This window comes from Perissodus microlepis, chromosome 3 (genome assembly GCF_051167445.1).
Source record: "Perissodus microlepis isolate ML-2025 ecotype Zambia chromosome 3, ASM5116744v1, whole genome shotgun sequence".
NCBI classification, from domain to species: Eukaryota; Metazoa; Chordata; class Actinopteri; order Cichliformes; family Cichlidae; genus Perissodus; species Perissodus microlepis.
In genome coordinates, this window is record NC_140463.1 from 17,223,212 (window position 1) to 17,248,344 (window position 25,133).

The 25,133-nt window shown below is 39.3% G+C and overlaps 1 protein-coding gene across 1 annotated transcript in view; it reads left to right on the top strand.

Moving 5' to 3' along the window:
* LOC146390239 (endophilin-A1-like) overlaps positions 1-25,133 on the top strand; it is a 58,453-nt gene that overhangs the window by 23,334 nt on the left and 9,986 nt on the right. The window contains exons 2-8 of the mRNA XM_084923290.1: positions 21,323-21,391; positions 22,499-22,571; positions 22,681-22,824; positions 22,994-23,127; positions 23,259-23,417; positions 23,872-23,975; positions 24,068-24,198. Coding sequence (XP_084779416.1) covers positions 21,323-21,391; positions 22,499-22,571; positions 22,681-22,824; positions 22,994-23,127; positions 23,259-23,417; positions 23,872-23,975; positions 24,068-24,198 — 814 coding nt within the window. The remainder of the gene's footprint in view (positions 1-21,322; positions 21,392-22,498; positions 22,572-22,680; positions 22,825-22,993; positions 23,128-23,258; positions 23,418-23,871; positions 23,976-24,067; positions 24,199-25,133) is intronic.

Sequence of the window (25,133 nt, forward strand, 5' to 3'; positions counted from 1 at the left end):
TGGCTGGTGGATTGTGTTTGTTTTTGGAGCCAGTAGTGACCATACATGTATGCAGTGCTGCATTATCAGCTGCATTTATAAAGTGCACACGAGCAACACACACAGGAAAAAAGCAAATAAACAAAACGAGGACAGATTAATGGTACCACTTTTATAGCCTACTCAACAAATTCAAACATAAACAACCTATCTGGAACCACAGTATGCATAATAACCATAAACACTCGGTACACTCAGAATAATTTATTTTGGAAATTAAAGGTGAGATCATGCTTTTAAAAAAACGCCTCATGAGCTGATGATGACCTTTTTGTAGTCCCAAAGAGACATATTGTAGCCTATAAGGAGAAGCTGATGACCCAAGAGCACAGACCCATGGTCTCCAAAATCAGTGTCCTTATTTGTAACACTGCTACTATTAGCTAAAAAATGAACATGGGCTTGATTGTTACTACGATAGCTTTTTTAAAAAACAAAAACAAAAAAACAAATGTATAAATCATATTTGGCTTATAGTGATATGTAAGTAGAACTCAGCTTAGGGGGCACCGACCCCCGGAGCTCATCCATAATGCCGACGCCACACCTGCCACCTGGGCTCATAATTCAGACGCCCTCTACAGAAAAGGGCAGAGCAGGCTGTACCTGCTGCGGAGACTCAGGTCTTTTGGAGTGAAAGGCCCACTCCTGAAGACCTTCTATGACTCTGTGGTGGCCTCAGCCATCGTTTACAGTGTGGTCTACTGGGGTGGCAGCATCTCTGCTGGGGACAGGAAGAAACTAAACAGGCTGATCCGGAGTCCAGCATTGTTCTAGGATGCCATCTGGACCCAGTGGAGGTGGTGAGTGAGAGGAGAATGGTGGCTAAGCTGTCATCCCTGTTGGACAACATCTCCCACCCCATGCAGGAGACTCTGACAGCACTGAGCAGCTCCTTCAGTGGCAGGCTGCAGCACCCACGATGTGGGACGGAGAGATTTTGCAGGTCTTTCCTCCCCACTGCTGTCAGACTCCACAACAAAGACTTCAACTGACCAAACACACACATCCACACATGTGTAGCAGCAATAACACTAAACAATGACACTAAGTGCAATACTCTTTTCTGGCATCGTTGTATTATACTCAGTTGTATATAGCATTTGTATTTTATTTTATTCTATTCTATTGTGTACAATTTTGTACAGTATCTTATTCTTATCCTATTCCAGTGTTTTTTCTCATTTTTGCTATGTAACTTTGCACTGTCCGCTTTCTGCTGTGACGAAACAAATTTCTCATGTGTGAGACTATCTTATCTTATCTTATCTTATCTTATCTTATCTTATCTTATCTTATCTTATCTTATCTTATCTTATCTTATCTTATCTTATCTTATCTTATCTTATCTTATCTTGTGCTCTGCAGCAGATTAATAAAACATAAAACAGGCTGTAACTCAAACCAAGGCATATTATTACTCTGATAACGCCATTCAAAATGGTTCACAAAGCACCAACAGCACAAACACGGAGGTCCACGTACATTAGAGTAAGTGAAGCCACCCAACAGCACTTGGACACCTGTCAACTAGAGCAGCAAAGTCCCTAATGTTAATTTTAGCACAATTCAAATGGCTAAGTTGCATAGTTGTAATGAAGGGTGGAAACTGTCCATAGAGGCCAAGACTGTTTTTGTAGCAGGCTATAAATTTGGACATTTTACCATGGGAGTCAGGGGGACTGAGTCACTTTTGGAGCCATCCTCATGTGACCACTGGACCAACTGTAGCTTGTGTTGGCTTAATTTTTCAGCCCTGCAAAACTCAGCACTCCACCGTTTCATCCAAATATGCTTAACGTGAATGTCAAGGTTTTAAAATGTGGGGTACAAACCCAGCTGCATATGTTTTTAATGCAAAATCATGGACTTGAAACACTCGCTTTAAACGGTAGATGTGTTTTTAAATAATAGATTTAGCATGGCCTTTCAAAGTGTGGTTGAACTCGTGAAAACCAGCTTTCAATTCTACTCCAGAGCCAGCATTTCAGATTTAAGCCTGTAGGGAGCAACTAATATGAGTGATAAAGTCAGTGGATTTTCTCTATAGGTGGGTTCATAGGAAATGTGCTACCTGAGATAACGAATCCTGCATAATGTCTTATTAGTTCGCTCTAATTATACAGAGGTGTTATCCTGTCAAAAAGAGAAATGTCAACAAAAAGCTCTGTGCAGCATCATTAACCTTGCAGACAGAGCGGGATGAAGATGAAAAGCAGAAACGTGAATTTTAAAGCTTTGTTAGCGTGTGTTTTCTCTATTTCACCTCTTTTCTGTTTTCTACGTATTGATCCTAAGTGCTCGCGCCCCAAGGACAAGCAAGAGTGGTTATGGATCCCTTTGCTTATAGACCAGCTATTGATCGAGTGTTGATTGTGAACTAACACGACTTCCATAGGAATGCCTTAAGGGCTGAAAAAAAACCCATTAAAAAGCCCTTTGAGTTTTATGCTCACTTGTTTGTGGCCATTTATGTTCTTTTTATATCGATCTGACTGAAGTCTGTTTAAACCAGCGTCTTCTCTCTGAAACAACACAATCACCCAAATGCTGTCTTTAATCCCAGCTATGCTTGTTTTACCCATTGTTATAAGCACTTGCAATCTGCCACTTGTTCTGCATTAACACGTAGAACTCATTAGATGATGATAATATTGGATATTCATCTATGGAGAGAATACTGAAGCTGGCTTAAGTACCATTATTTTAGGGTTTTGAGTTACTGTAGTAGTCAACAGTGAATAACTGAACCTTAGTCTGTTGAGTTGGAGGGAGACTGATTTAATAACTTCACCAAAAGACACCATGCATGAGGTAAAGAAGGTAGAGAAGTTAAAGAAGTTAAAATACAAGAATGCCCTTGAAATTGCCCTCTGCAGGCTTGCTGCTCAGAGCAGAGTGTTTTATGTGTGAGCAAGTGGTTGTTAAGTAGCAGGAGGATTGTGTTTTGCTTTTAGGTTTCGAGTTTTTAAAAGCAAATATAGCTGTAATTTGGGAAGTGATTCTAAGTGATGTGAGCTCCTGCTTAACCCTTCAAGACCTACCATAGAACCAAGAACGCCAAAGCTTACTTTATATTTTTACATGCTGTGGAGCCATTTTTGGGAGCATTTCAAGTTGTTATACATCAATACAACTGTTATAGCCCACATTTTAATAATATGTATGCATTAAGTCCATAGTAACTACATAAATTGCAAAAAAGTGCAATAAACTACAAAAAAATCTGAACATCTGAAAATGTTTTTTACATATATTTCTACTTAGAGAAATTTAAGAGGCTTATCCCTCAAAACTTTAAATACAAAAAAGTTGCAAAAAATAGTTTACAACAACAGGAAATTTAGTTTGAGTGTCTTCATAGTTTTATTTTTGAGATACCCCAATTTTTATATACTGCTGAAAAAATGAAAAACAATCCTATGATGCAAATTTGCAGGGAAAACAGCATATGCATAAAAAATAAACTATTTAAAGCAGTGCAATTTGAGTTATAAGCATCCCAGAAACTATTCAGAAAAGCATAAAGTCAAACACTGACTTATAAAAACACCAGTAAAGGCTTATAAGGCCTACAAGTAAAAAAAACTACATTTTCCACGAAAATGATGTCATTTCCGGTTTCGGGGAGGTAATGGCGGACATGCAATAGTTCGCACTGACGTCTATTTCAATGTAGGAAGTGTTACCAACAGCTGATTGGATTGGCAAAGCATGTTTCTGGAATATTATGTTTTTGTTTCTGCAAGCGCTTTTTATGCAATTTTTGCAAAGCTTTATGTGGAAGAAAACCGGGACCTAGGACAAGCTGATGGCATAAGATGTAAGTACAACTCGTCCGGTTTCATATGCAAAAAAAATTATTGCGCTAGCTTACGGGGTTCGGTTCTACAGGGATTTAAAAATAGTTGCCCGCTCCAACCGGCTTTAAAGGGTTAATGAGCTCTACTGTCAGGTGGACAAGCTGAGATGGGGCACATCCAAACCTGAAAATGTTGTGAAATGGGTTTTTTTTTTCTGTGGTCTCATCTGGTGGATATGTCCCAACTCTATTAGCAGCTATCTATGTAAACTCCAACTTAATTAAAAGCCAGTGCACACCAGAGTGGACACACCCCTAACTTTAAGCTTTGAAGTAAATCCAAATGGATGAGTTATAAAAACAATAATACCCTGTGCAGTTCTAATGAAGGGTCAAATTATCTATATAGACCAAGCTGGTGTTTGTAGCAGGCTGTAATCATGTTTGTTTCTGCTGTAGAGTTGGACATTTTAACATGAGACTCTATGGGGAGTGACTCACTTCTTAGAGCGAGCCTCAAGTGGCCACTAGTGGAACTGCAGCTTTTAATACTTGAGCGTTGGCTTTACCTTTCAGCCCTGACTGCTGCTGCTCGCTTTATGGCTGCAATTATCTCACAATAGAGGCCCTACTGATAAAAGATTAAAAAAAAAAGAGGGCTTCCAAACTCTTAAATGAAGTGTTGCATTTATATGAAGAGCTTGCAGTGAACTTAACAGGGCAAACAGCATGTCTTCTTCTGTGTTAATAAATTAGGTTGTGTTTGACATCATCAAATCTTTATTAATGAAAGGATTGAGTTTATGAGGTGATTTGTGGCTCTGCTGCATTTCCTTGCTCTTCTCCTTTTCCCTCTACCGCTGCTGTTAATAATGCATGAGTGTTGGTTGGTGAGGTGCTTGTGTTGTCTGTGAGCTGCTGCAGTGCAGCTGGTCAAGGGCTTTCTGCTGGAATCTGAATGTTGCCTCTTGAGAATTAAATATGTGTCTGCAGAGCAGTGCAACCTGCAAGAATTATAATGCAACACGTGAGGCAGAAGCTTTGCAATGATCCTCTGCTCCTGCTTTGTTTTTCTTCGCCCCTTCATGTCCTCCAGTCTTCAACTTTTTCATCTCCCTATCCTTTCTATCTCTTCTAATTCACCATGAGGCCCCTGATCCGATCTTTTCCTGTCCTGTCTAGATTACAATCTCTTTAGAATCATTTAGAGAGGTTCTGAGGAAGAGTTTAGATTCAGATAACGGGAATAAACAGTCCTCCAAAGACCTTGCAGGGTGTGTGATCTCCGTCTTTCCGAGGGTTTTCCTATCCTTGGGTTGAATTTTTTGGGGGGTATTCATCCAAAACACACACTTCTTCAAAGCTTTGTGGTTTTCAAAGCGGAGTGATTCATGCTTCTGGTGTTCTATGTGTGTCTCATTCTGCCTTCCTGTTTGGGGTCTGTAGAGAGGGTGGGGTCAGTAGTACAGAATAATAAAAAATAAAAATCAGCCATAATGCTCATTTTCTTGAAGTCGAAGGCCTATCAGAAGAGATAAAATACAGCTATAAAGGAAATATGATTCTTAAAAAGTGTTATTCCTCTTAGAGGAAATTATGCATTTGTACCAAATAAATTAATAAACTTCATATCCTGAGAACTGCAGTGTCTTAGTTAATATTATCAGGTTAAAGAACTTGTTTAAAATCAGTTTAAAACATCTGGATGAAAAATATGATCTTTCCTGCAAAATATAAATATTAATTTCACCCCATGAATACTGTTTTTCACACATAAAGCTACTTTTGGCTTATTCACTAGGGGTTGCCACCAGGGGTTGTCTTTCCTGACACAACTATAGTGGGATTTTTGTCTCCTCCTGGACACGTGTAAGAAGCTAAATTGATCAAAAAAAAGTGCTAAAGTCAATATTTTTAATAAACAGGAGATCAAAGGACAAAAATAAAAGTTTTTGAAGAGCAAACCCATAGATAATTATGACCAGTGTTGGGACTAACGCGTTATTAAGTAACGCGTTACAGTAACTACGTTATTATTGTGGTAACGAGCACGGTAACTAGTTATTATGCCAAAACCAGGAACGCGTTACTCGTTACTGGGATTCAAATAGGCTCGTTATTCGTTACTTCGTGTGGTGGCTATCGCGGAGCTTCCACAGATTCAATAACATTAGCAAGTGGTGGAAGCCAGCAGGTGGATGAAGGAAAAGGGGGCCAAGAGGAGAGACCCGAAGCAGCCGCCGGTCCGAGTATCAGGTGAACTGAACTTCAGGTAAGAAGTTATGACCTGCAGTGTATCTGAATCACATATAAATCAAGTTTAAGTGGAGTTTATTTTCGTTGTGCTGACTTTTTCGTACTGCGTGCTAGCTAGCATGACAGAGTTTCTATACAGCTGGGTGGGTGCTATGATGTTACTGATGTTGAACTTTATTTTGTTCATAAGGTTAATTATTAGAGTTGCCAACCGTCCCGTAAAAAACAGAATCGTCTCGTATTCAGAGAAAATATTACGGGTTTCGTATTGAGGTGAAAAGGAACATTTTGTCCCGGACTTCAGCTACAATGAAAAAGACACAAAGCTGGATTTATTCTGTGTTTACGCTGCACAGCTGCCTCTTCTTCTCTCATTCTCTCCCCCTCCCTCTCCTGTTTCTACTTCAATCATGAAACTGATCAATGATCAGCTGATCGGCTTTTCTCTCTTGTTTATTTATCGCCTACTTTGCGCCAGAAAGAGGAAACCAGCGGGTGTCGCGCAAGTTTAAGCTTGATCAGCTGTTGTTAGAATTGATTTAATATTACTTTCTACTATCAGCTGATGTTTGCTGGAGCCACAGCTGTAAAGCTGCTGGTCATGATGTCGGTTTGGATATGTGGTGAGAGGGAAACATGCAGATGAAACCAGGAGATGTCCTTACTGAATCATCAGAGCTGAACAGGTGATGGAGAAACAGGTTTACCTTTTAGGTGACATGAATGAGTTGAAGGGAAGTTATGAACTGTTTCTGAGAGACAAATAACACCAGGATCCTTTTTTTTACTTAGCTGACAGCTGGTAACTGTGCAGGGGCGGGTCTAGCAAAGTGTTGCCAGGGGGGCAGGTAGGGCATTAACAGGGAGAGGTGGGCACAAGGAAATACTTTTCTTTCTTATTCTCATTTAAAATGTCTCGCTTTTAAAAAAAATAATTATCTGAGTCTTACAACAAACGATTGATAGCTTAATGCATATATACCATCAGAACAGTGTACATCACTGTCACAACAGCGTTTGTTTTCATTCAAAGGCTTTATGATTTTTCCTATAATGGTCTAGTCAAATTCCCCGGGACGATTTTTTTTTTTTTTTTGTCCCAGTCCAGCCCTGTAAGCAGCTCATCTTCAGTCTGGTGTTACCTACATCTTCCTATTCAGAAGGCAGAATTTCCGAGTTCTGAGTACAATCGAAAGCACCACGACTGCAGTTTTTGTGTTGGATGTAAAAAGCAGGCTAGACTCATGGCAGCAGTCAACGACGGTCCAGGCGTGGGATTTCTCTCGTGGAAGTGTGCACATTATTTTTTTCCTTTCTATTGGTAGGTGGCACAGTGCACTTGTGGCAAGTAAGCAAGCTAGAAGACTGTCAAAGTTATGGAAGCAACACATTAACAAGAGAATTCTGAGTAAAACCAAAGTTACTTTCCCTAGTAACTAGTTACTCTGAAAGTAACGGGTAACTTGAAGTAACTGAGTTACTTTTGATAGAAGTAACTAGTAATGTAACTAAGTTACTAATTTAAAGTAACTTACCCAACACTGATTATGACATTGTGTTTTAGCCTCTTTCAGCACTTTGTTTTAGTTTTACAGCCAAAATATTTGTTGAAATTTACTGTAAATGTTATCATTTATTGCTTAAGATGATAAATTACGGTCATTTACTTCCACTCAGACTCACTCGTCAGTTTTCAAATCCTCGTTCAAAGCAGAAAGCCAAAATACTCCGTTTATTAATGAAGGGCTGGCAGTGGATGTCTTTTTATTGTATTCCTGATGCTCAGGCACGTCTTAAATTTGTCTGCAGTGATTGGTGGTTTGCTGGACTATTTCTTCTTGGTTTGTCCCAAATGTAACATATTCATCAAGAAGGACAGCGTTGTTCTGCTCCCAAGAAGCCAAAAATGTAATTTTTCAAAGGCTTAAAGTTTGGTTTAAAGAGGCAACTGGCTCTAGTGGGTTTACTTTAGCATCAAAGTTTTAGTTTAGGCTGGTAATATATGTAATTAAGCTAAAGAAATAAAGAAACATAATGTTTACATTGTAACGTGTAAAATTTAGTCTAAATAATGCATCAAGTGTTGCATCTGCAGCTCTCCAAACTGCACAAAAGGAACTGCCTGCGATTTCCACCTGCTCAGCAGAAACTTACAGACTGGACCTTGTTTTTTGGAATTAAAAAAACTATTAAATACAGCACATAACCCATAACTGACAATGGCTTTTACTGTTCTAGAATTAGTATTTTTCATTGGATAACTGAGAAATCCCATGCTGATGAAACTATTATATAGAGTTCTTACACAGAAGGGTAAATCACATCTTTTCTTGGTTTGTTTTCTGAGACTGTGTAATTTCTCTTTATTTGTCTAGCCGTCTTACTTCTCTGACCTCTTCCCTGCTCACTCATTGCCCCTCTGTCTCTGTAGATGTACTTTTATCCCCTCACACTGATTTTCAGCCCTGCGTGTCATAAAATATCAAAAAGCTATCACTCCCCTCTCTCAGTCTTTCATCCTGATTTACTGCAGGTCTAGTAACTACACCTCCCTCTCCCTCAGTGTGGTAATTGAAAGCCTGCTGCGCCTCACATTTTCTCTCTGAGGAGTAAATTGCGAGGAGACGACTCACAATTCCTCAGCTAAATAAAGCTGCAAGGAGCGGTTGGTGTTTAGGTTTCTCATTGTGAAGCTGATGGCGAAAGCTTGCGTAATTTTCCTGAACATTCACCAGCTTTCTACATCAGATGATATAACCATGGCTGCTGCTGGTAAAATAAATGGACCGTGTGTAGGAACCTAGCTCCGAGACAAAAGGCTCTCGGCACTTTGTGTAATAAAATCACTTCTGCCTGGCAGCAGTGCACAGAACAGGAGATTATACCGTAACACCTAATGAATCATATAAAAGCAGCACTGGACATTGTTTTAAGTGAAACTGTAGCTGACTAATGATCATGTTTGTCCAAAATGGGTTCAATATGACACCAGGAGGTAATTAAAGTGACACCTGAGCTGTTTCACCATCGTGAATATTGAATATGTGGGCTTTCCAAAGTTTTTTTTAAGTTTCCTTAAAAATTCCCCAAAATATACAAACTTTCCAATCTCAGACCTACAAATAAGTTAACATAACTCTTTATTGTCATTGCACAGTCATACTTAGTACAATAGTACAACCAAATTGGAAAACTGTCCCACGTTGACACTAAACGCAACACAATAAACTTTAACGTGGATAAAAAGTGCAAAAAAGGTATGAATAATAAATTAAAGAATCAATATTCAGTGCACATTTGTTATAATCAATTAAAAGGGTAAATCTTAACATTGAGATTAAACTGTTTACATCTCACAAAACTAAAATCTCTTGAGATGTAAACAGACTACTTCATAGTTTAGTTTCTTGGGTTTTGGCATGGTTTGTAACTGAACATATAAAACCAGAAAGCATTTTAATAACCAGTGACTGAGTACTGTATATTTCGGACCATAAGGTGCACCGGATTATAAGGCGCATTAAGTGGAACAAAACAGTCGGATGAGCCAAACTTTACTCAACTCATTCAAGTCAAGTCATCTTCAAGTCAAGTCAAGTCATCTTTATTTATATAGAACATTTAAAAGACATCAAGTGTCAAAGTGCTGAACAGAGGAATATAATGAAAAGAATTCTTCTTGCTTCCTCAACTTCCACAGTTTTCATTTGACTTTGGGACCTGAAGCGGAGTTTGGACCCAGATTACTCCGCGAGGCTCCTGACTACAGTAGCCGTAATGCTCCGACAATCCATCAAGTGGTGCGGCATGAGCGCCGTGTACCACATTAAATCGGTTCGAGGTCAGTAAGCACAACCAGAATTCATACATACAGTAAGGTGCACCAGATTATAAGGCACACTGTCGATTTTTGAGAAAATTAAAGGAGTTTAAGTGATTTATCAGCTATTTTTGGCTTGATTTCAGATTCCTGTCTGTCCTAGAAACCAATGATTCATCTGAAACTGGACAGGTTTGAATTGATATTTCTGTGCGCTGAAGGGTTCTTTCTCATCAGATGTCCTTTCATAAACCTCCTGAAACTGCAGTGGCTCCACACTCATTTGAATCTGTACATTTGTGTCGCAGCATCAGCTTCCTGCCAGCTTCACACTTAAATTGTAAACGTACTGAATGAAAGGGCCAACTTGCAGCTGATGAATCAAACAAAGATGAACCTCGTATGCAGATGGATGAGGATGGCATGCTTAATCTGAAGCATTATTACTTCATTTAAATGAAACACCCTACAGTGGAAAAACTCCTGACCCCCCCGATGAAAAAAAACATTAACTTGTGAGTGCAGAGCTCCTTCACAGTGGCAGTAAATGAAGCAGTTTTAATGGTTTAAAGTGGTGCTTTGTCTTTGTGTACTTGAATGTATCACACTAATAATTATGGACTACAAGTAGGGCTGGGTGATATGGCCTAAAATTCATATCGCGATATAATTTGAAGCATGTGCGGTAACGATATATATCACAATATATTCTTTTCTTCTGTATAACGTATTTTCCACACTATAAGGCACACTTAAAATCCTTTAATTTTCTCAAAAATCGAGATTGTGCCTTATGTATGAATTCTGGTTGTGCTTACTGACCTCGAACTGATTTTGGCGTGCAGAAATCTGTTAAAAAATGTTTTAGTACAACTTTGGTAAGCCGCACTGCTTGATGGATTGTCAGAGCATTACGGCTGCCGTAGTGAGGAGCTTCGCAGAGTAGTCTGGGTCCAAAACTCCGTCCCCTTCAGGTGCCAAAGTCAAACGAACACTGAGAGTTAAAAACGGTCTAAATTCTTTCATCTTTAATAAAATCATCAGCGTTGCTGCTTTATCGGGTGTAACAATTAAGTTTTACATCCATGCATCCATGAAAACAGAAGTTATTAAATTTAACGGAGTTAGAAGTTAACAGGAAGTTAGCTCGCTAGTTTCCACCTAAACATGACATACCATGTTCTGACTGAGAGATTTTTGAAACTAATTAAAACGTACAGCTCTGCTATCACTTCCAACATAAATGAAGACAGGAAACTAAACAGCAGTGACGTTTGCAGGGTTACTTAAGTTGGACTACCTGGTATATAATGATGTGCTACGTGATTGCTAGCGACACAGCTATGTTAGCATACCATTAGCACAGTGAAGCTGGAGGATGAACGCCAACTTTTTTTTCCACTCGATAAAAGTTAACGTGAGGGATTCTGGTGGTCAGGGACAAATGCAAGCGCATAGCAGGATGCTATACACGGGCCAAACTTCAGTCAGGAGAACAACTGAGATTATTCATCCACAATACGAGGTTAGTTATTAATATACTGCAACAACATGGGAATAGAACAGCTGCGAGAGAATTCAACATTAATGAATCAATGTTACGGAAGTGAAGGAAGCGCAGTTTTTAGCTTTCCCCATATTTCAAAAGTGCTTCATCTCTTTGCTATGACTGTCGCCCGCCATAATTTGCAGATGATAATGGTTTTAGCCGCTGCGATGCTTTCGACCAGCTTGATGACATCATCAACATGCGCTATCGCGATAGAGCGATATAGTCAAAATCTCTATCGTTGGCCAAATTTATATAGTTTCTATCGTATATCGTTTATATCGCCCACCCCTAACTACAAGTTCAGCTGTTCTTTCCTAAATGCAGTAAAATGAAAACTAGTGATACAGCGTGCTGGGTTGAGGGTCATTAAAAATGCTTAATTATCTTTTATTACCAAATAAAATTTTTCAAAGGCCAGAATCACCAGAAATTTCAAAATATTGATGGAGATATAAATGTTTGTTTTTCTATAAACCAACCTGATTACATTTTTGCATAACAGCCTGCCATCAATCCAGCCTTTTATCCATCTACAGTTCAAGATGGCGTTTAAGTGTTTTGGCAGCCGTTCAGACTGATAGATGAGCTGACTTCGGCTGCCAACCTTTACTCTCCCTGATTGCCCAATTCCCTTCCAAACAAGATTTATGTCAGCTGGAGGGAAGGCTGTCTTCTCTCTCTGCTGGCAAGGTGCCACAACCTTTGACCTTTGACCTCTTCGCTGTCGTTCCTGTTATGGCAGTCTTGTAATTAGGTTTATTTTTTTGTGGCATCAGTTGGAGTGAGTCAGCAAAAAAAAGAGAGGGTAATTGTAAGCTGGAAGGGGTGAGGGGGAAATCAAGGACAAAGAGAGGATGGAAAGGAGAGAAAATGATAACGAGCAACTGTGGAGGTGGAGAGATGTAGAACAGATGGGGTTTGTTAATGCCTCAGTGGTCTAAAAGGTGGTTAGCTTATACTGTCTGTGTTTCTGTTTGTGTGTGGGAGGGTTGTGGGTGTGAAATGACTTTCTCTAGAAGCACCCACTGGGTCCATTTTTGAGTTTTTATGTGTTTAAAGCCAAAAAAGTAACTTTTTCTTTGATTTGGCGAGGAAAAAAAATCCAAATCCACTAATCCTCCAAGGGTAAATAAGGGATAGACACAACTACCAGGATGGCACCTTTTCTAACTTTTTTGGAGTCTGAATTTTGAAGCTTTAACATTAGCAAATGGTTGCTGCCATTTTGACTTTTTTGAAGTCAAAAGTGAACATATTTACATGAGAAGGTAGAGTCCTAAGTTGTCAGCTACTGCTAGCAAACATGGTTAGCAAGCTGTATCCGTACAGTAATTAGAATAGCACTCACCAAAATTACAGCTGGAGGATTTGTTGGATGGTATTTTAGTACAAGTACAAATAATATCATGAAAAATAGTCATAAAGGCACCAACAACATAAACAAGAGGTCCTTTAAAAAAGAAAAATCACCTAGTGGGGAAAGTGTATCCATAAGGACTAAACCATTATTTACTTGGAAGGAAAAGGACTCTCCGCCATTGTTCTTAGAACTGAAGAAGATTCTCAGATGAGAGGTTCAGTCCAGTTGCTTTTCTTTCCAAGCTCCTTAGATTACCAAGACCTGGATGACTGAAAACCTCCACAGCCAGTGTTTGCACCATTAACATGTTTATTTTTTATTTGAAGTTGACCTTGAACCTCTATGGCAGCGGTGTCCAACTCCAGGCCTCAAGTGTCAGTGTCCTGCAGGTTTTAGATATTACCCTGGGTCAGCACACCTTAATCAAATGATTAGTTCATTACCAGTAGGGCTGCCACGATTAGTCGACTAGTCACGATTACGTCGACTATCAAAATCGTCGACGACTGATTTAATAGTCGACGCGTCATTTTAAGCTTTGTAAGATCACAAAAGACGCAGGAATAAGTAGTAGGATTTAAGAGTGTAATAACGGACTGAAATAGAAGATGGCAGCACTGCATGTACAAGGATGCCAGCTGCCGTTAAACCCCGAAGAAGAAGAAGCTGTGTCCCAGAATTCATAGCGCAGCCCAGCTCAGTTTCCAACAATGGCGGCAGCTAGTTAGTTTTAATATTACTCTTATTATTCTTTCTGGGTCACAAAATAAACGTTTAACATATTTTCAGGCGAGAATGTAGCTGTGTAAACCTCAAATATCTGCTCAGTTTATCAAGACACCACATATTTTCAAAAGCGCTCCGAAGTTTTCGGAGACGTCTGTTACCCACTAGCTCGATAGCGAGCCGGGGGCAAGGCTCACTAGAGCCGTGAGAACACCGGACTCCTGGCAAATCGTTTTCAAACTCCCCGCGGACTTTCACTACTCAGGTTAAACATATATAAGTCACTTAGATAACTTAAAAATGTTATTGTTTCGCTTTTTTTTTTTTTTTTAGTGTTTTATTTGTTCCTGAGTAAATCGGTTTGGCTGAGATTAAAGTTATAGTTTTTACACAGCTGAATAAACGTCAAGCAGACAGCTGATTATCAGAAGTGTGAGATGCTCGAGAATATACTCCAGTGTCCTTTTATATTTTAGATAGCAAGGAGTTTATTAAACTTCACCGAAACAATCTGCAAATTTCATTAAAATTTAATAAACTATCATCTTGTCTTTATTTTTAGTTAGCACATACCTTAAACACTTAAAGCTGTAAGCTAATGATAGTTATATAAGAGCAGATGCTGCTGGTGCAATAAGCTGTACGTTTTACGTCCAATGGATGATGATCTGATTAGTCGACTAATCGCAAAAATAATCGGTGACTAGTCGACTATCAAAATAATCGTTTGTGGCAGCCCTAATTACCAGGCCTCTGGAAAACTTCATGACAGTGTTGAGGAGGATTGCAGGACACCGCCCTTGAAGCCTGGAGTTGGACACCCCTGATCTATGGTGATCAACTTACTTTTGGAGCCACCTTCAAGTGGCCATTATGGGAACTGCAGTTTATGACACTTTCCGCAATGGCTTCATTTTTCAGCTCTGAAGCCTTGGAGGCTACTCTTGAATTTAAGCAGTAACCTCCTGGGCTGAAAACTGAGAAGCATTAAATCTGCCCATCTCTAGCTCCATAGTTTTCTTGGACACTAGCAGAGCAGCTTTTCATCATTCATAGTTTAAAAATAATTCTTATGTATCATAGCAATGGATCATTGGGCCTTGGCGCAGCGTTTCAGTTCAGCAGTTTAGCTCCTGCTTCTTTAAGACAACTTTCCTATGATGGCTGCTCCTTGTAAAGTTCATTGGAGGAAGCAAGCTACCCTAGTGGTGACCCCTTGTAAATAAGGGAGCGGCATTATTAAACCTCATTATACGAAACTTAGCTCAGTAGACTTGTCTACCAATTAGACGATCAGTGGTTCAATCCCTAGTCTCTTTAGGTAAAGCCCCCAGAATTCCCCTGTATGATATACATGTGTACATGTGATATACAGAAAGTGCGTAAATGTTAGAATAAAGAGGGTGTAGCCTGTAATTAAAAGCATTATAAGTGCTCAGAAAGCAATACATGAGTAACAGTGCAGTCAGTTTACCATAAACACTCATGTTTATGCAACAGGAAATAAGCAAAAGCAGTATCGGTCCTCTTGAAGGCGTGTGTTTTTGTTTTTCAAAATCTGACACCTAAAGCATGAAGCTGCTCATGTGTTCATGATCGTCAGTAGTGCGGATGCTTTTTGTGACCTGACAAAGACTGAATGGCACAGAAATGTTGTTCGTGTTAATCAGATTGTATTTCTGCTGTAATCTGTCATGTTTACACTGTGCTCGAGGGTAAATGTGTTGTCATCACTTTATCAGGGTTTTGTTTAGTATCTGGTATCTCCGTGAAGGCAGCTTTGACTCAAAAATAGACTAATGTCATGTTTGTAAAATTAGATGTGACAGCCTGGAATCGGTGAAGGAGTGATAATTTGATTAGCGCCTGTTGCTCCGGTGTTCCCGGTAGAGTAAATCAGCTCATCAGTTATATGTAATTGTGGTGTTAAGCAAATCTCTCTTCTATCTGTGCTGTGATTCACTCTTTGCATTATCAAGTACAAATATAAACTGTATCTAAACAAAATCATGCTGTTATTGAGACGTACACTGTCCTGTTGTCCACAGTTGGTTGAGGTATTTTAAAGTAAAACACTGTGTGTTTGTGAAAGTCGCCGCTCCTCAACAACTGCACCTGCACACTGTTATTACCATGCTGTAATGAAGGAGTGTAGGAAGGTGCTTTAAATGTGTGCTGTCAAATCAAAGAAACACCCCCCCAAAAAATTTTTTTCTAGTGCCAGTAGCAGTTGTAGGTGTAGGTTGTTTTCTGTGTTTAAAAACAGCCTAATCGTCTGGTGATGAAGTTTAATTGGTGTGTTTACTGCTGTGGAAATTATAGTGAGATGCCTTGTGAATTGCAGAGGCACCCACACACAAAAGTATAACTCTTTTATAATAGATTGTGACAAAAGCCATGTTTGTTTATGTTTTTTCCTTTTATATGCTTGGCCTTTCTGGGTTAAACGAAAATGTAGTGATTTGGTTTTCGCTTCATACAAGTCTGACAAAGGGTCGGTCAGATCTGTGTTCAGTATCCCAAAGGGTTTGGTAGCAGCAGCGGTCCAACCCCTGTGCCACGGACCGGAGTCGTTTGGTACCGGGCCGCAAGAGTTGAGGCTTGGGTGGTTTTTTTTTTTTGGTTTTCAGGGTTTTTATCAATTTTTGCGTCTCTCTTTTTGTGGTCTTTTCCTGTGTGTTATGAATAAATCTTCTGTTTTTTTGGTATTGGTACTGGTTTTATTTTGTTGTATTTATCCACGACACCTTAAAGGCTGGTCCCTGAAAATATTGTCGGACATAAACCGGTCCGTGGCACAAAAAAAGGTTGGGGACTGCTGGGTAACAGGAAAGCTAGCATTGCGTGCATGGATGGCGAAAGCTAACAGTGTCAACAGGTTGGAGATCTAAGTACCCTAATCCCTAGAATCATGTGATCTTGGACTTTTGAAGGATGTTCATTGAAGTTAGGCCCTGAGCTGGCAACACTGTTGCCTCACAGCAAGATGGTTCGAGGCTGTAAGCTAGCTGGGGTGTTTGCATGTTTCCCCTGTGCCTGTGTGGGTTCCCTCCTCCAGTTTCCTCGCACAGTCTATACACCTGTATGTTGGGTTATCTAGTGATTCTTTATTGGCTAAAGGTTAGGTAGAATGGTGACCTGTCCACCTAGTAGCAGCTGAGATTGACCTAGAGCTCCTGCGACCCTGGAGTGGATAAGCTGTGGTGAATTGATGGAAGTTTCTCAGAGTGTTGAAGACTTTGAGTTTTCACATTTTGCAAAGCCAACCAATGGGACAGCCAGTCATCGAGCTGTAGGTTTAAAGCGCTGAAGTTTAGCCTCATGTTACCTTATTAGCCTCTTCCTCAGGGTGAGGGATACAGCTTATTAAATTAACACTGGTGTCAGATCAGTAACCAGTATCAGCAGATGCCTAAAGCCCTGTATTGAAATAGGAAAAAGGTTAAAAACATTATGGAGGTACAGTGAGACCTTGAGAGCTCCAGAAATGTGAATTTTTCCTCAAAACAAACTTACATCTTTTGCTAACATGGTGTGAAACTCTGTGAAGAAAACCTGACTTTGCACCTTTCTAGATGATGTACAGCTTGCAGTGTTTCCACTCTAAAAGATGGAAAAATAAACATCAGCGAGGTGTAAACGTGGGTCGTCACATACAGCATGGAGGGACAGTAAGAGGGAAAATATTAGAAGAAAGCAACACTGCTGAGAGAGAAGCAGTTACGTAACAGCGTGTCAGCGCGCCGCTCTGCAGCCGCCTCGCAGACGACAGGAGGGCTGCCAATGTGCGTGTTTGGTTCTCAGAAATATGAAAGGATGCAGTCAGCTCCCTGTCTCCATGGTAACTGCATCTTCCTCCTCATCTGTCTGTACTGCTCACTTTCTTTCCCCGCTATTGTTTTTCATTATTTTTACATTTTCATCATTTCTATTTTTTCATTATTATGTCGCCTCGCTCTCTCTGCCTGTCTGAGAGACCCATTCAGCCTTGTGTCATAACAAGCACACACAGGTGCTCAGGTGCACAAGCCGTTACATAAACACGCACATATTTATCTTTATGCTTGCATGGCTTGTTGCTTTGATGAAGATGTGTGACATCTGCTGTACCAGACACATATTTAGCTGCTCATTCCACGAATTGCATGTTTTCATAATTTGCCTCCATGTGTGCAGAAATGGAGAAACAAGTCTTACCAGAAAAGTCCACTTTAATTTTTACCTTTGGCATGACTACATATTTTACTGTTGCTGCTAAAGTGGAGTTACTTTTGACTACTGCATATCCAGTTCATTGGCTCCTATCCAAGTGATCATTTTTAGAGGTTATGAAATTCAATCAGTCAATCATTCAATCAATCAAATGTTTATTTTGAACATATAAGCAACAGGTCTTAGTAACCATAAAACCAAACCAAAAACAAAAAATAAATAAACATAAATCACTGAAAGTATATTTACACGAACAAAAAAACAAATGTTGATGATTTCCTGTTGGAAAAGGAGTCAGAAGACCCAAATGTTTATTCATTCTTACCTCCCGATCTTCACTGTGGGTTGCAGTGGGTAGGGATATCTGGGTACTGTCACATCTATGTGGTGGTGTTTAGGCTCTAATTTGGGTGGTTGATGGGTGTAGGAGTTTCCTCACTGAGTGAACCACTATACTGCCTGTTTGTATTTGTTGTTGGGTTTTTGTTTTTTTTCTTCTTCTCTGGCCTTGCTCGAGTGTTTTGTTTCTGGATGTCTTTTGCCTTTTTAGGTAGAAGAGATGGTAGTCGGGGTTGCTCGTGCCATAATGCTAAACAACATTCACACAGGATTCATGTTAGCTGAATTTGGTAGCTTGAACAATGGGGTATGTTGCTTAGTTTTCTTAATTAGTCTTATTTGTATTACATAAACAATGAAATTAGATTATTCTGTTTTCTAAAAAAAATCAAAAATCCAAATTGCAGACTGTTAATGTTTACAATATGTATATTTAATTAGTTTTTACTTTATTTGATGGAACTTTATTTTTTGTCATTCTAACATCATACTTTAATCATGCAGCACATTTTGGTTGAATCGTGTATGAAACTTAAGAGAAATGTTTGGCAACTGTTTCCGATGAGCATTTCACGGTTTCTTATAGTACTGCAATAGTGGCAACAGCAGTTCAAATATTAATTTTCACCCGTCACGCATGAGTATACATAAGTGCAGCTGTCTGCTGTTGTTGCCGTATGTTGTTTTTATGCATTTGTTTACTGGTATCTACTGCATAGATAAGTGGAAAGGTGCATATGGGTTCACTAAGCTGTGGGTGTCTGATATGAGTCACGATTGTGGAAAATCCCTCTCTCCTCCTTCCCTGCAACCTGAGGCGATTAGCAAGCAAGCAGTGTCACTCTGCAGCAACTCCCTCTCCTACAGTGACAAGCAGAGCAGAACAAAGATCTATATATAAGCAAGGCAATATCTATAACTCACTGAGCGTCGCTGTGATTGCAGTCAGGTGGAGGTCACAGCATTTGTGATGAGTCTGCTGTCTTTGCTGTGCAGACTTCATTCGCTCCACTATGTCTTTGTTATTACAGACAGGGCTGTAGTTGTGTAACGTTAAGTCCTGCTTTTTTTGTTCAGTCTGAACTCTAAAAGAGGAGATTTTTAGAGGAAATAATCACATTTTGGTTAAGTGAAGAAAAACTAGTACTGCTTGTTTTGAAAGAGATGATTTACTTGAGGTTACTTTGTGTCGTTTGTTGGTCGTCTGTGGACTCTTTGTGGTTAATTATGCTTGTCTTTAGGATCATTTCGGTAATTAAGTGTGTCTTTGTGTTTGTTTTGTCTCTTAAGTGTTTAATTTCCTTACTTCACAGGGGTGTCTGATATATGGATATTTCCCTTTCCTTGTTACTCATTTCTTTTTTCTTCTGTGTCTCTTCAGGGTTGTTCTGCTTGTGGTGGGGATTATTTTGGTAATTTCAGTCGTCTTTGTGGCCATTTACTGGTGGCTTTTGATCCCTTTTAATTGTTTTGAGTGGTTTGCGTTGTCTTTGAATGGTTGGTTTCTGGTTGTTTGTATCGCTTGTCTCTGATTATTTTGCTTGTCTTTAGGGCCGTTCTGGTAACTTTGTGTTACTATGAGGCTGTTTTCGTCCCCCCACCCCCTATTTTTTTTTAAGTTTGTGTCTCTTTGTGGCTGTTTTCCTTCTCGTTTGGTTTATTTCTGTAATTTTGTGTGTCTTTGTGGTCACTTTGTGGCTGCTTTGGGTCTCTGTAAGCTTTTGACTTTTTGTGTCCCTGTTGTTCTTTTTTGTCTCTTTATGATTGTTTCCTCATCATTTTGGTGTCATTTAGATTACTAAGGGTGTTTTTCTCGCTCATTTTTTGTGTCTCTTTGTAGTTAATTTTGTGGGTCTTTTGTGTATCTTTAAGGTCATTCTGTGGGTGTTTATTGTTATGTTAGATTGGAGCTATTTGGTAATTTGGGGTCTCTCTGGTGAGTTTGTGGTGATTTGGGTTCTTTGTTATTATTTTACACTGTTTAACTGAGCTCTGTGATCTTCAAAATGAGAACCATACTGAAGTGACTTCATAGAGAAGCCAGGAGGATTTTTGGTGTTCAGACTCCCAGAACTGTGATGGTGGGATTGTAAATGAATCGATTATCATCCATCACATTCATGCAGAGTACCACTCATAACTGAGCAAACTTCTGTTGTCCAAACCCGTATTTTAACACTTTAAATGTCCACATTTTGATAATATCCACACCAAGACTGCAGTAACAAAAGAAAAATTCAAGCAAAAAATGTGATTTATTCTCAGAACAAGTGATTACAAGTTTTAACCTTTTATTATTTTATTGAATAATGTAATATAATCAGCTGAATATTCCCAGCTGGAGTTCCTTTGGTTTCTGACAGGGCTCTTACAAAGAAATGAATTCAGCTGCAATAAAGCAATAATAGCGAGAAAGCTGCAGGTTTCAAAACAATTGTAAAAACATCTGAATTGCTTTCTTGTGGTGTGCTGCAGCTGACTTACAGGAAATATCTGTGTCTGTCTAAAAAGAAGACTGCATGAAAGAAAAGTCACATTATTATGTTTTCTTGATACATCCATCAGTTAATAAGCCTTAATAAAATAAATTTTAGCGCTGGAGGTTCAGTGTTACGGTTCATTGAGACGTCTAATGAGGGTGAACATAATACCAAGTGAACGCAGATTCAGATTGCCTGCTGTCTATGAACTCAGTGCTGCCGCTGGCTTGAACGTGTTTCTGAGAAAAATATTGAAGCATTGCAGTGAAAGCAGAAAGCCGGCTCATCAGTCGAGAGATGCTTGGCCATCTGAAAGAGGTTTTATTTAGGATGAAGAGACTGTCTGAGAATTTAAACTGCTCAATTTCTGCCTGCACAGGCCAAGGACACAGATGAAAATAAACTGTTATTGACTCACTCTGAAACACTGTATTCTAATGGTGTTAAAGTAGAAGACAAAAAATCGAGGAATCAAAGGTTGAGTGAAAGCTGGTGTCACTGCACCGACTTTCCTTCTCGTCTCTTTTTTCCTGCATAAATTATTTTGTACAACACTTCCTTTTTTTCTGCCTTTGCTCTTATCACACAGCCAGACTTTCTCTTCATTACCACTTTAAACGCAATTTGGTGTTTCTTCCTCTGAGGGTGGGTTTGAGTAATCAAAGCTACTCAAATATGAAAGCATTAACCATCTTTCTTCCCCTTTCTGTCTCTTTCCTCTGATTTCTTATTACAGAAAGTCAGCGAGAAGGTTGGAGGTGCGGAAGGAACCAAGCTAGATGATGACTTTAAAGAAATGGAGAAGGTAATTATCTGTTTGTCTGTGATCTGATACCAAATTTAATCTTAGCTTAGTGTTAAGCGTAGAAGCAGAGAGAAACTGGATCTCTCTTACCTCTGCTGGTAGAGGTAAGCTAATTTAAAAGTTATACTTGTTATAATCACTAAAATAACCTGGAAGCTTCAATGACAATTTTCTGAGAGAAGGTTTGGTGCCAGAATACTTCTTGGATCTAATCCACGAAGTAAGTGGGCACAGCAGAGATAGACTAGCATACTTTAAATTATGTTTATGTTTTGTTTTTGTTTTTTTAATTAAACAAGACATAAGTAAAGGTAAAGTTTGGTGCTCTAACTACTATAGCCTAACTGGCTGCTATGTGTTGCTTCACTTTGACCACATATGAGTCTTACTAACTTGTAAACCTGTATTACACCAGCAGATTTTTTAATGTATATCTAAATATATCTAGAAAATATTGCAAAGCTGTATTCATTGTAGTAAATAGAGCAACTTCATTACTTGATTAATAACTGATGAGCTGTTGGCCTTCATCGTGGTCATTAACAGAAACAGAGCGTTCACCTTCAAAGTAAAAGTGCACTTTTTAAAATGCATTGGTTTCGACATTAAGGTACAGCTTCTAATTTGAAGGTGAACATTCTAAGTTTCTAGTTTGTAGGGTTGTTTGTAGGGTTGGGGAATAAACATTTTTCCCCTAGTAATATTTGGTAGAGGGGATGGCAGACCTATCTCTAGGCCTATGTCACTGAGGGTGAAGTTGCACCTTTCCAGGTTATGGCTATATAAGGTACCACCCAAGTTTTCTATCGCCAGGGATAATCACTGAGTCTGTATGAGTGTTGGTCACATGTTGTTGTTTTGATTTATTTTTTCTGCTTTATGAAATATCCTACCAAACATGTTGTTAACAATATGTTTCATAATTACCTTAATGAAGGCCACAAGCCTAAATACACAGGAAGAAAAATAGTTATACTGCGTACTGAAAACGTTGCTGGAGCTGCTCTATGCACTTTGGAAGTAGTTGAAGTTGTTCCTGGACTTTCTACTCTGTTTATACGAGTGAGTATCAGTTGACATGCTGATAATCTGGTGTTTCCCCTGCAGAAGGTGGACGTCACCAGCAGAGCAGTGTTGGACATCATGACCAAAACTACAGAGTACCTTCAGCCTAACCCAGGTATTAAATATACAAAGGTTGCAGTATACTAAAAAAAATTGCAAAACTAATATATTGTAATGTAAATTATGACTCCTGATGTTACTGATGTTATTTCTGCTTTTTAAAGCATCAAGAGCCAAGCTGAGTATGATCAACACCATGTCAAAGATCCGTGGGCAGGAAAAAGGACCTGGTTATCCACAGGCTGAGACCGTCCTAGGAGACGCCATGTTGAAGTTTGGACGGGAGTTAGGAGAGGAGTCCAGCTTTGGTAAATGTATACTTGTTAAATGACTTAAGATAGTATCAGAAAGTTAACCATTTTTAATTATTTTTTCCAATTCAAGATTAGATAATAGAGGAAAATAGGTCATAAGCAGGTAGCAACCTTGGCGGCCCAGAAAAATTGGCTTTTTGCTAATTTCTCACTTTACTTCCAGGCTTGGCCCTCATGGATGCTGGTGAGGCGATGAAGGAACTTGGGGAGGTGAAAGATGCTCTGGACATGGAGGTCAAACAGAACTTCATTGATCCACTGCAGAATCTTCATGATAAAGACCTCAAAGAGATACAGGTCAGTAAACACAAATCCGTAACATTAGATATGTGGGAAATTGAATTTATAATGGTGACATGCTGTTGAATTCTTCTTCAACATGAATCTTAAATTGTTTATATCACATGTTCCTTTCTCATCTATTCCAGCATCATTTGAAGAAGATGGAAGGCCGACGTCTGGACTTCGACTACAAGAAGAAGCGTCAGGGGAAAGTCCAGGATGACGAAATCAAACAGGCACTGGAGAAGTTTGATGAGAGCAAAGAGATCGCAGAGCAGAGCATGTTTAACCTACTGGAGAGCGACGTAAGGATAATGTAATATACATATTCCAATTCCACCATAACTTATTATTATCAGAGTTGAAGGTAAATATGTTCCTTAGCTCTACAGAGAAAAGCGTTAAATAATCTCAGATCATTAATACCAAAACAGAGTTTTGAAGACCAATCAGAAGAAGAAAAACTAATCATATTGTGCCCTCAGCAAATTAAAAGAAGATTTTATATTACAGCCACATAAACAAGTTGAATATTATTTTTTTAAAAAAAGGGGGGGGGGAACATATGAAATCAAATATTAAGGTCTATTCTTGTTACTGACATGTTCCAAGTAAAAAATTTGATGCTATATACAAACATGGAAAAGACAAGCAATCTTGTGCCTTCCTGTGCCAAGCCAGTGCCAGCCCAGCGTGGGTATGGAGGATGGGTTTGGAAGAATAAAAACAACAAAAAACATGTTTATGTGTGTGTTGCAGATAGAGCAGGTGAGCCAGCTCTCAGCATTGGTCCAAGCTCAGTTTGAATACCACAGTCGTGCCTCTGAAATCCTCCAACAGCTCTCCAGGAAGATGGAGGACAGGTATCGATCCAGCCTCCTACTCAGGATAGAAATAAAGCTATAAAAATAGACTGTGTGGTAAGATAGAACTTAACTGTGTGGCTTCCTTCCAGGATAAAAGAAGTGTCCAGTAAACCGAGGAAGGAGTACACTCCAAAACCCAGAATGACACTGGAGCTGCTGCCACCCAGCGAAAGCCACAATGGAGGGATACACTCTGCCAAATCCCCAGGAAGATCACCAGGTAGAGAGAGGATGTCAATCTTCGATGTGCAGTTAGATGACTGCCAGTATCCAGCTCAATGGTATCTGTCAAATAATGTCCAGTAGAGATGAGGTATCTGCAGTAGTGTCTTGGCAAGTCAGGATCTGGGATGCCTCCTGTAGTCTGAGCAAAAAGACGAGCACGTCTACCAGATAGAAGAAGCCGTGGGAGTTCAGATGAGATTTAGAAGAACGGGTTGGCCTACTAACTGCAGGGTTGGCAGTTCAATTCCTAGCCCTTCCTGTCCATGTTGCAAAGTGCAAGGCACTGAACCTTAACATACGATGCATCCTGTTAAAGCGGTAGATACTACAGACTCTACATTAAAAGCCTTGAGGAGTGAAACCAGTGCAGCAGTGCATTAACCCTATTTTAAGCAATCAGCAGGGAATAACTCCACTGGTTAAAATAAGTCTGATTGTATTTAAGCGTATAAGAAAATTGCCCCAGTTCTCAATTGCTTGATGTTTTTAATCTTAGTCGCTATTTCAAAGTCATCTTTAAGAGAGTTTTGTGTTTATTTTTTAATATATATTCCTGATCTGGGTCAAAATTGTCAAAAATTATTTCGGAAAGGCCTATAAACAGACTTATTGGCCACATACCCACTGGTTTGTGAAGTCCTGTTGTGAAGCCTTGTAAATTCATAATTGTGAGGCAAATCTGACTGATTGGCATCGCAAACTTGTGATTGATAAGTTGTTATCTATCTGTCTTCACTCATGTCAAATTAGCATGCGCATCCATCCACTGTGGCATCCCCTTGGGAAATTATTTAGCAGCTGAAAGTTTCTTTCTACCTTCCAGAGTAGTATTAGAGTCTGTTAAACTTGTTTCATATTCGAGACAATTTACTTGTATGGACTTGCATGATTTTATTTGAAGTTTAATTATGAAATATACAAAGTTATTTA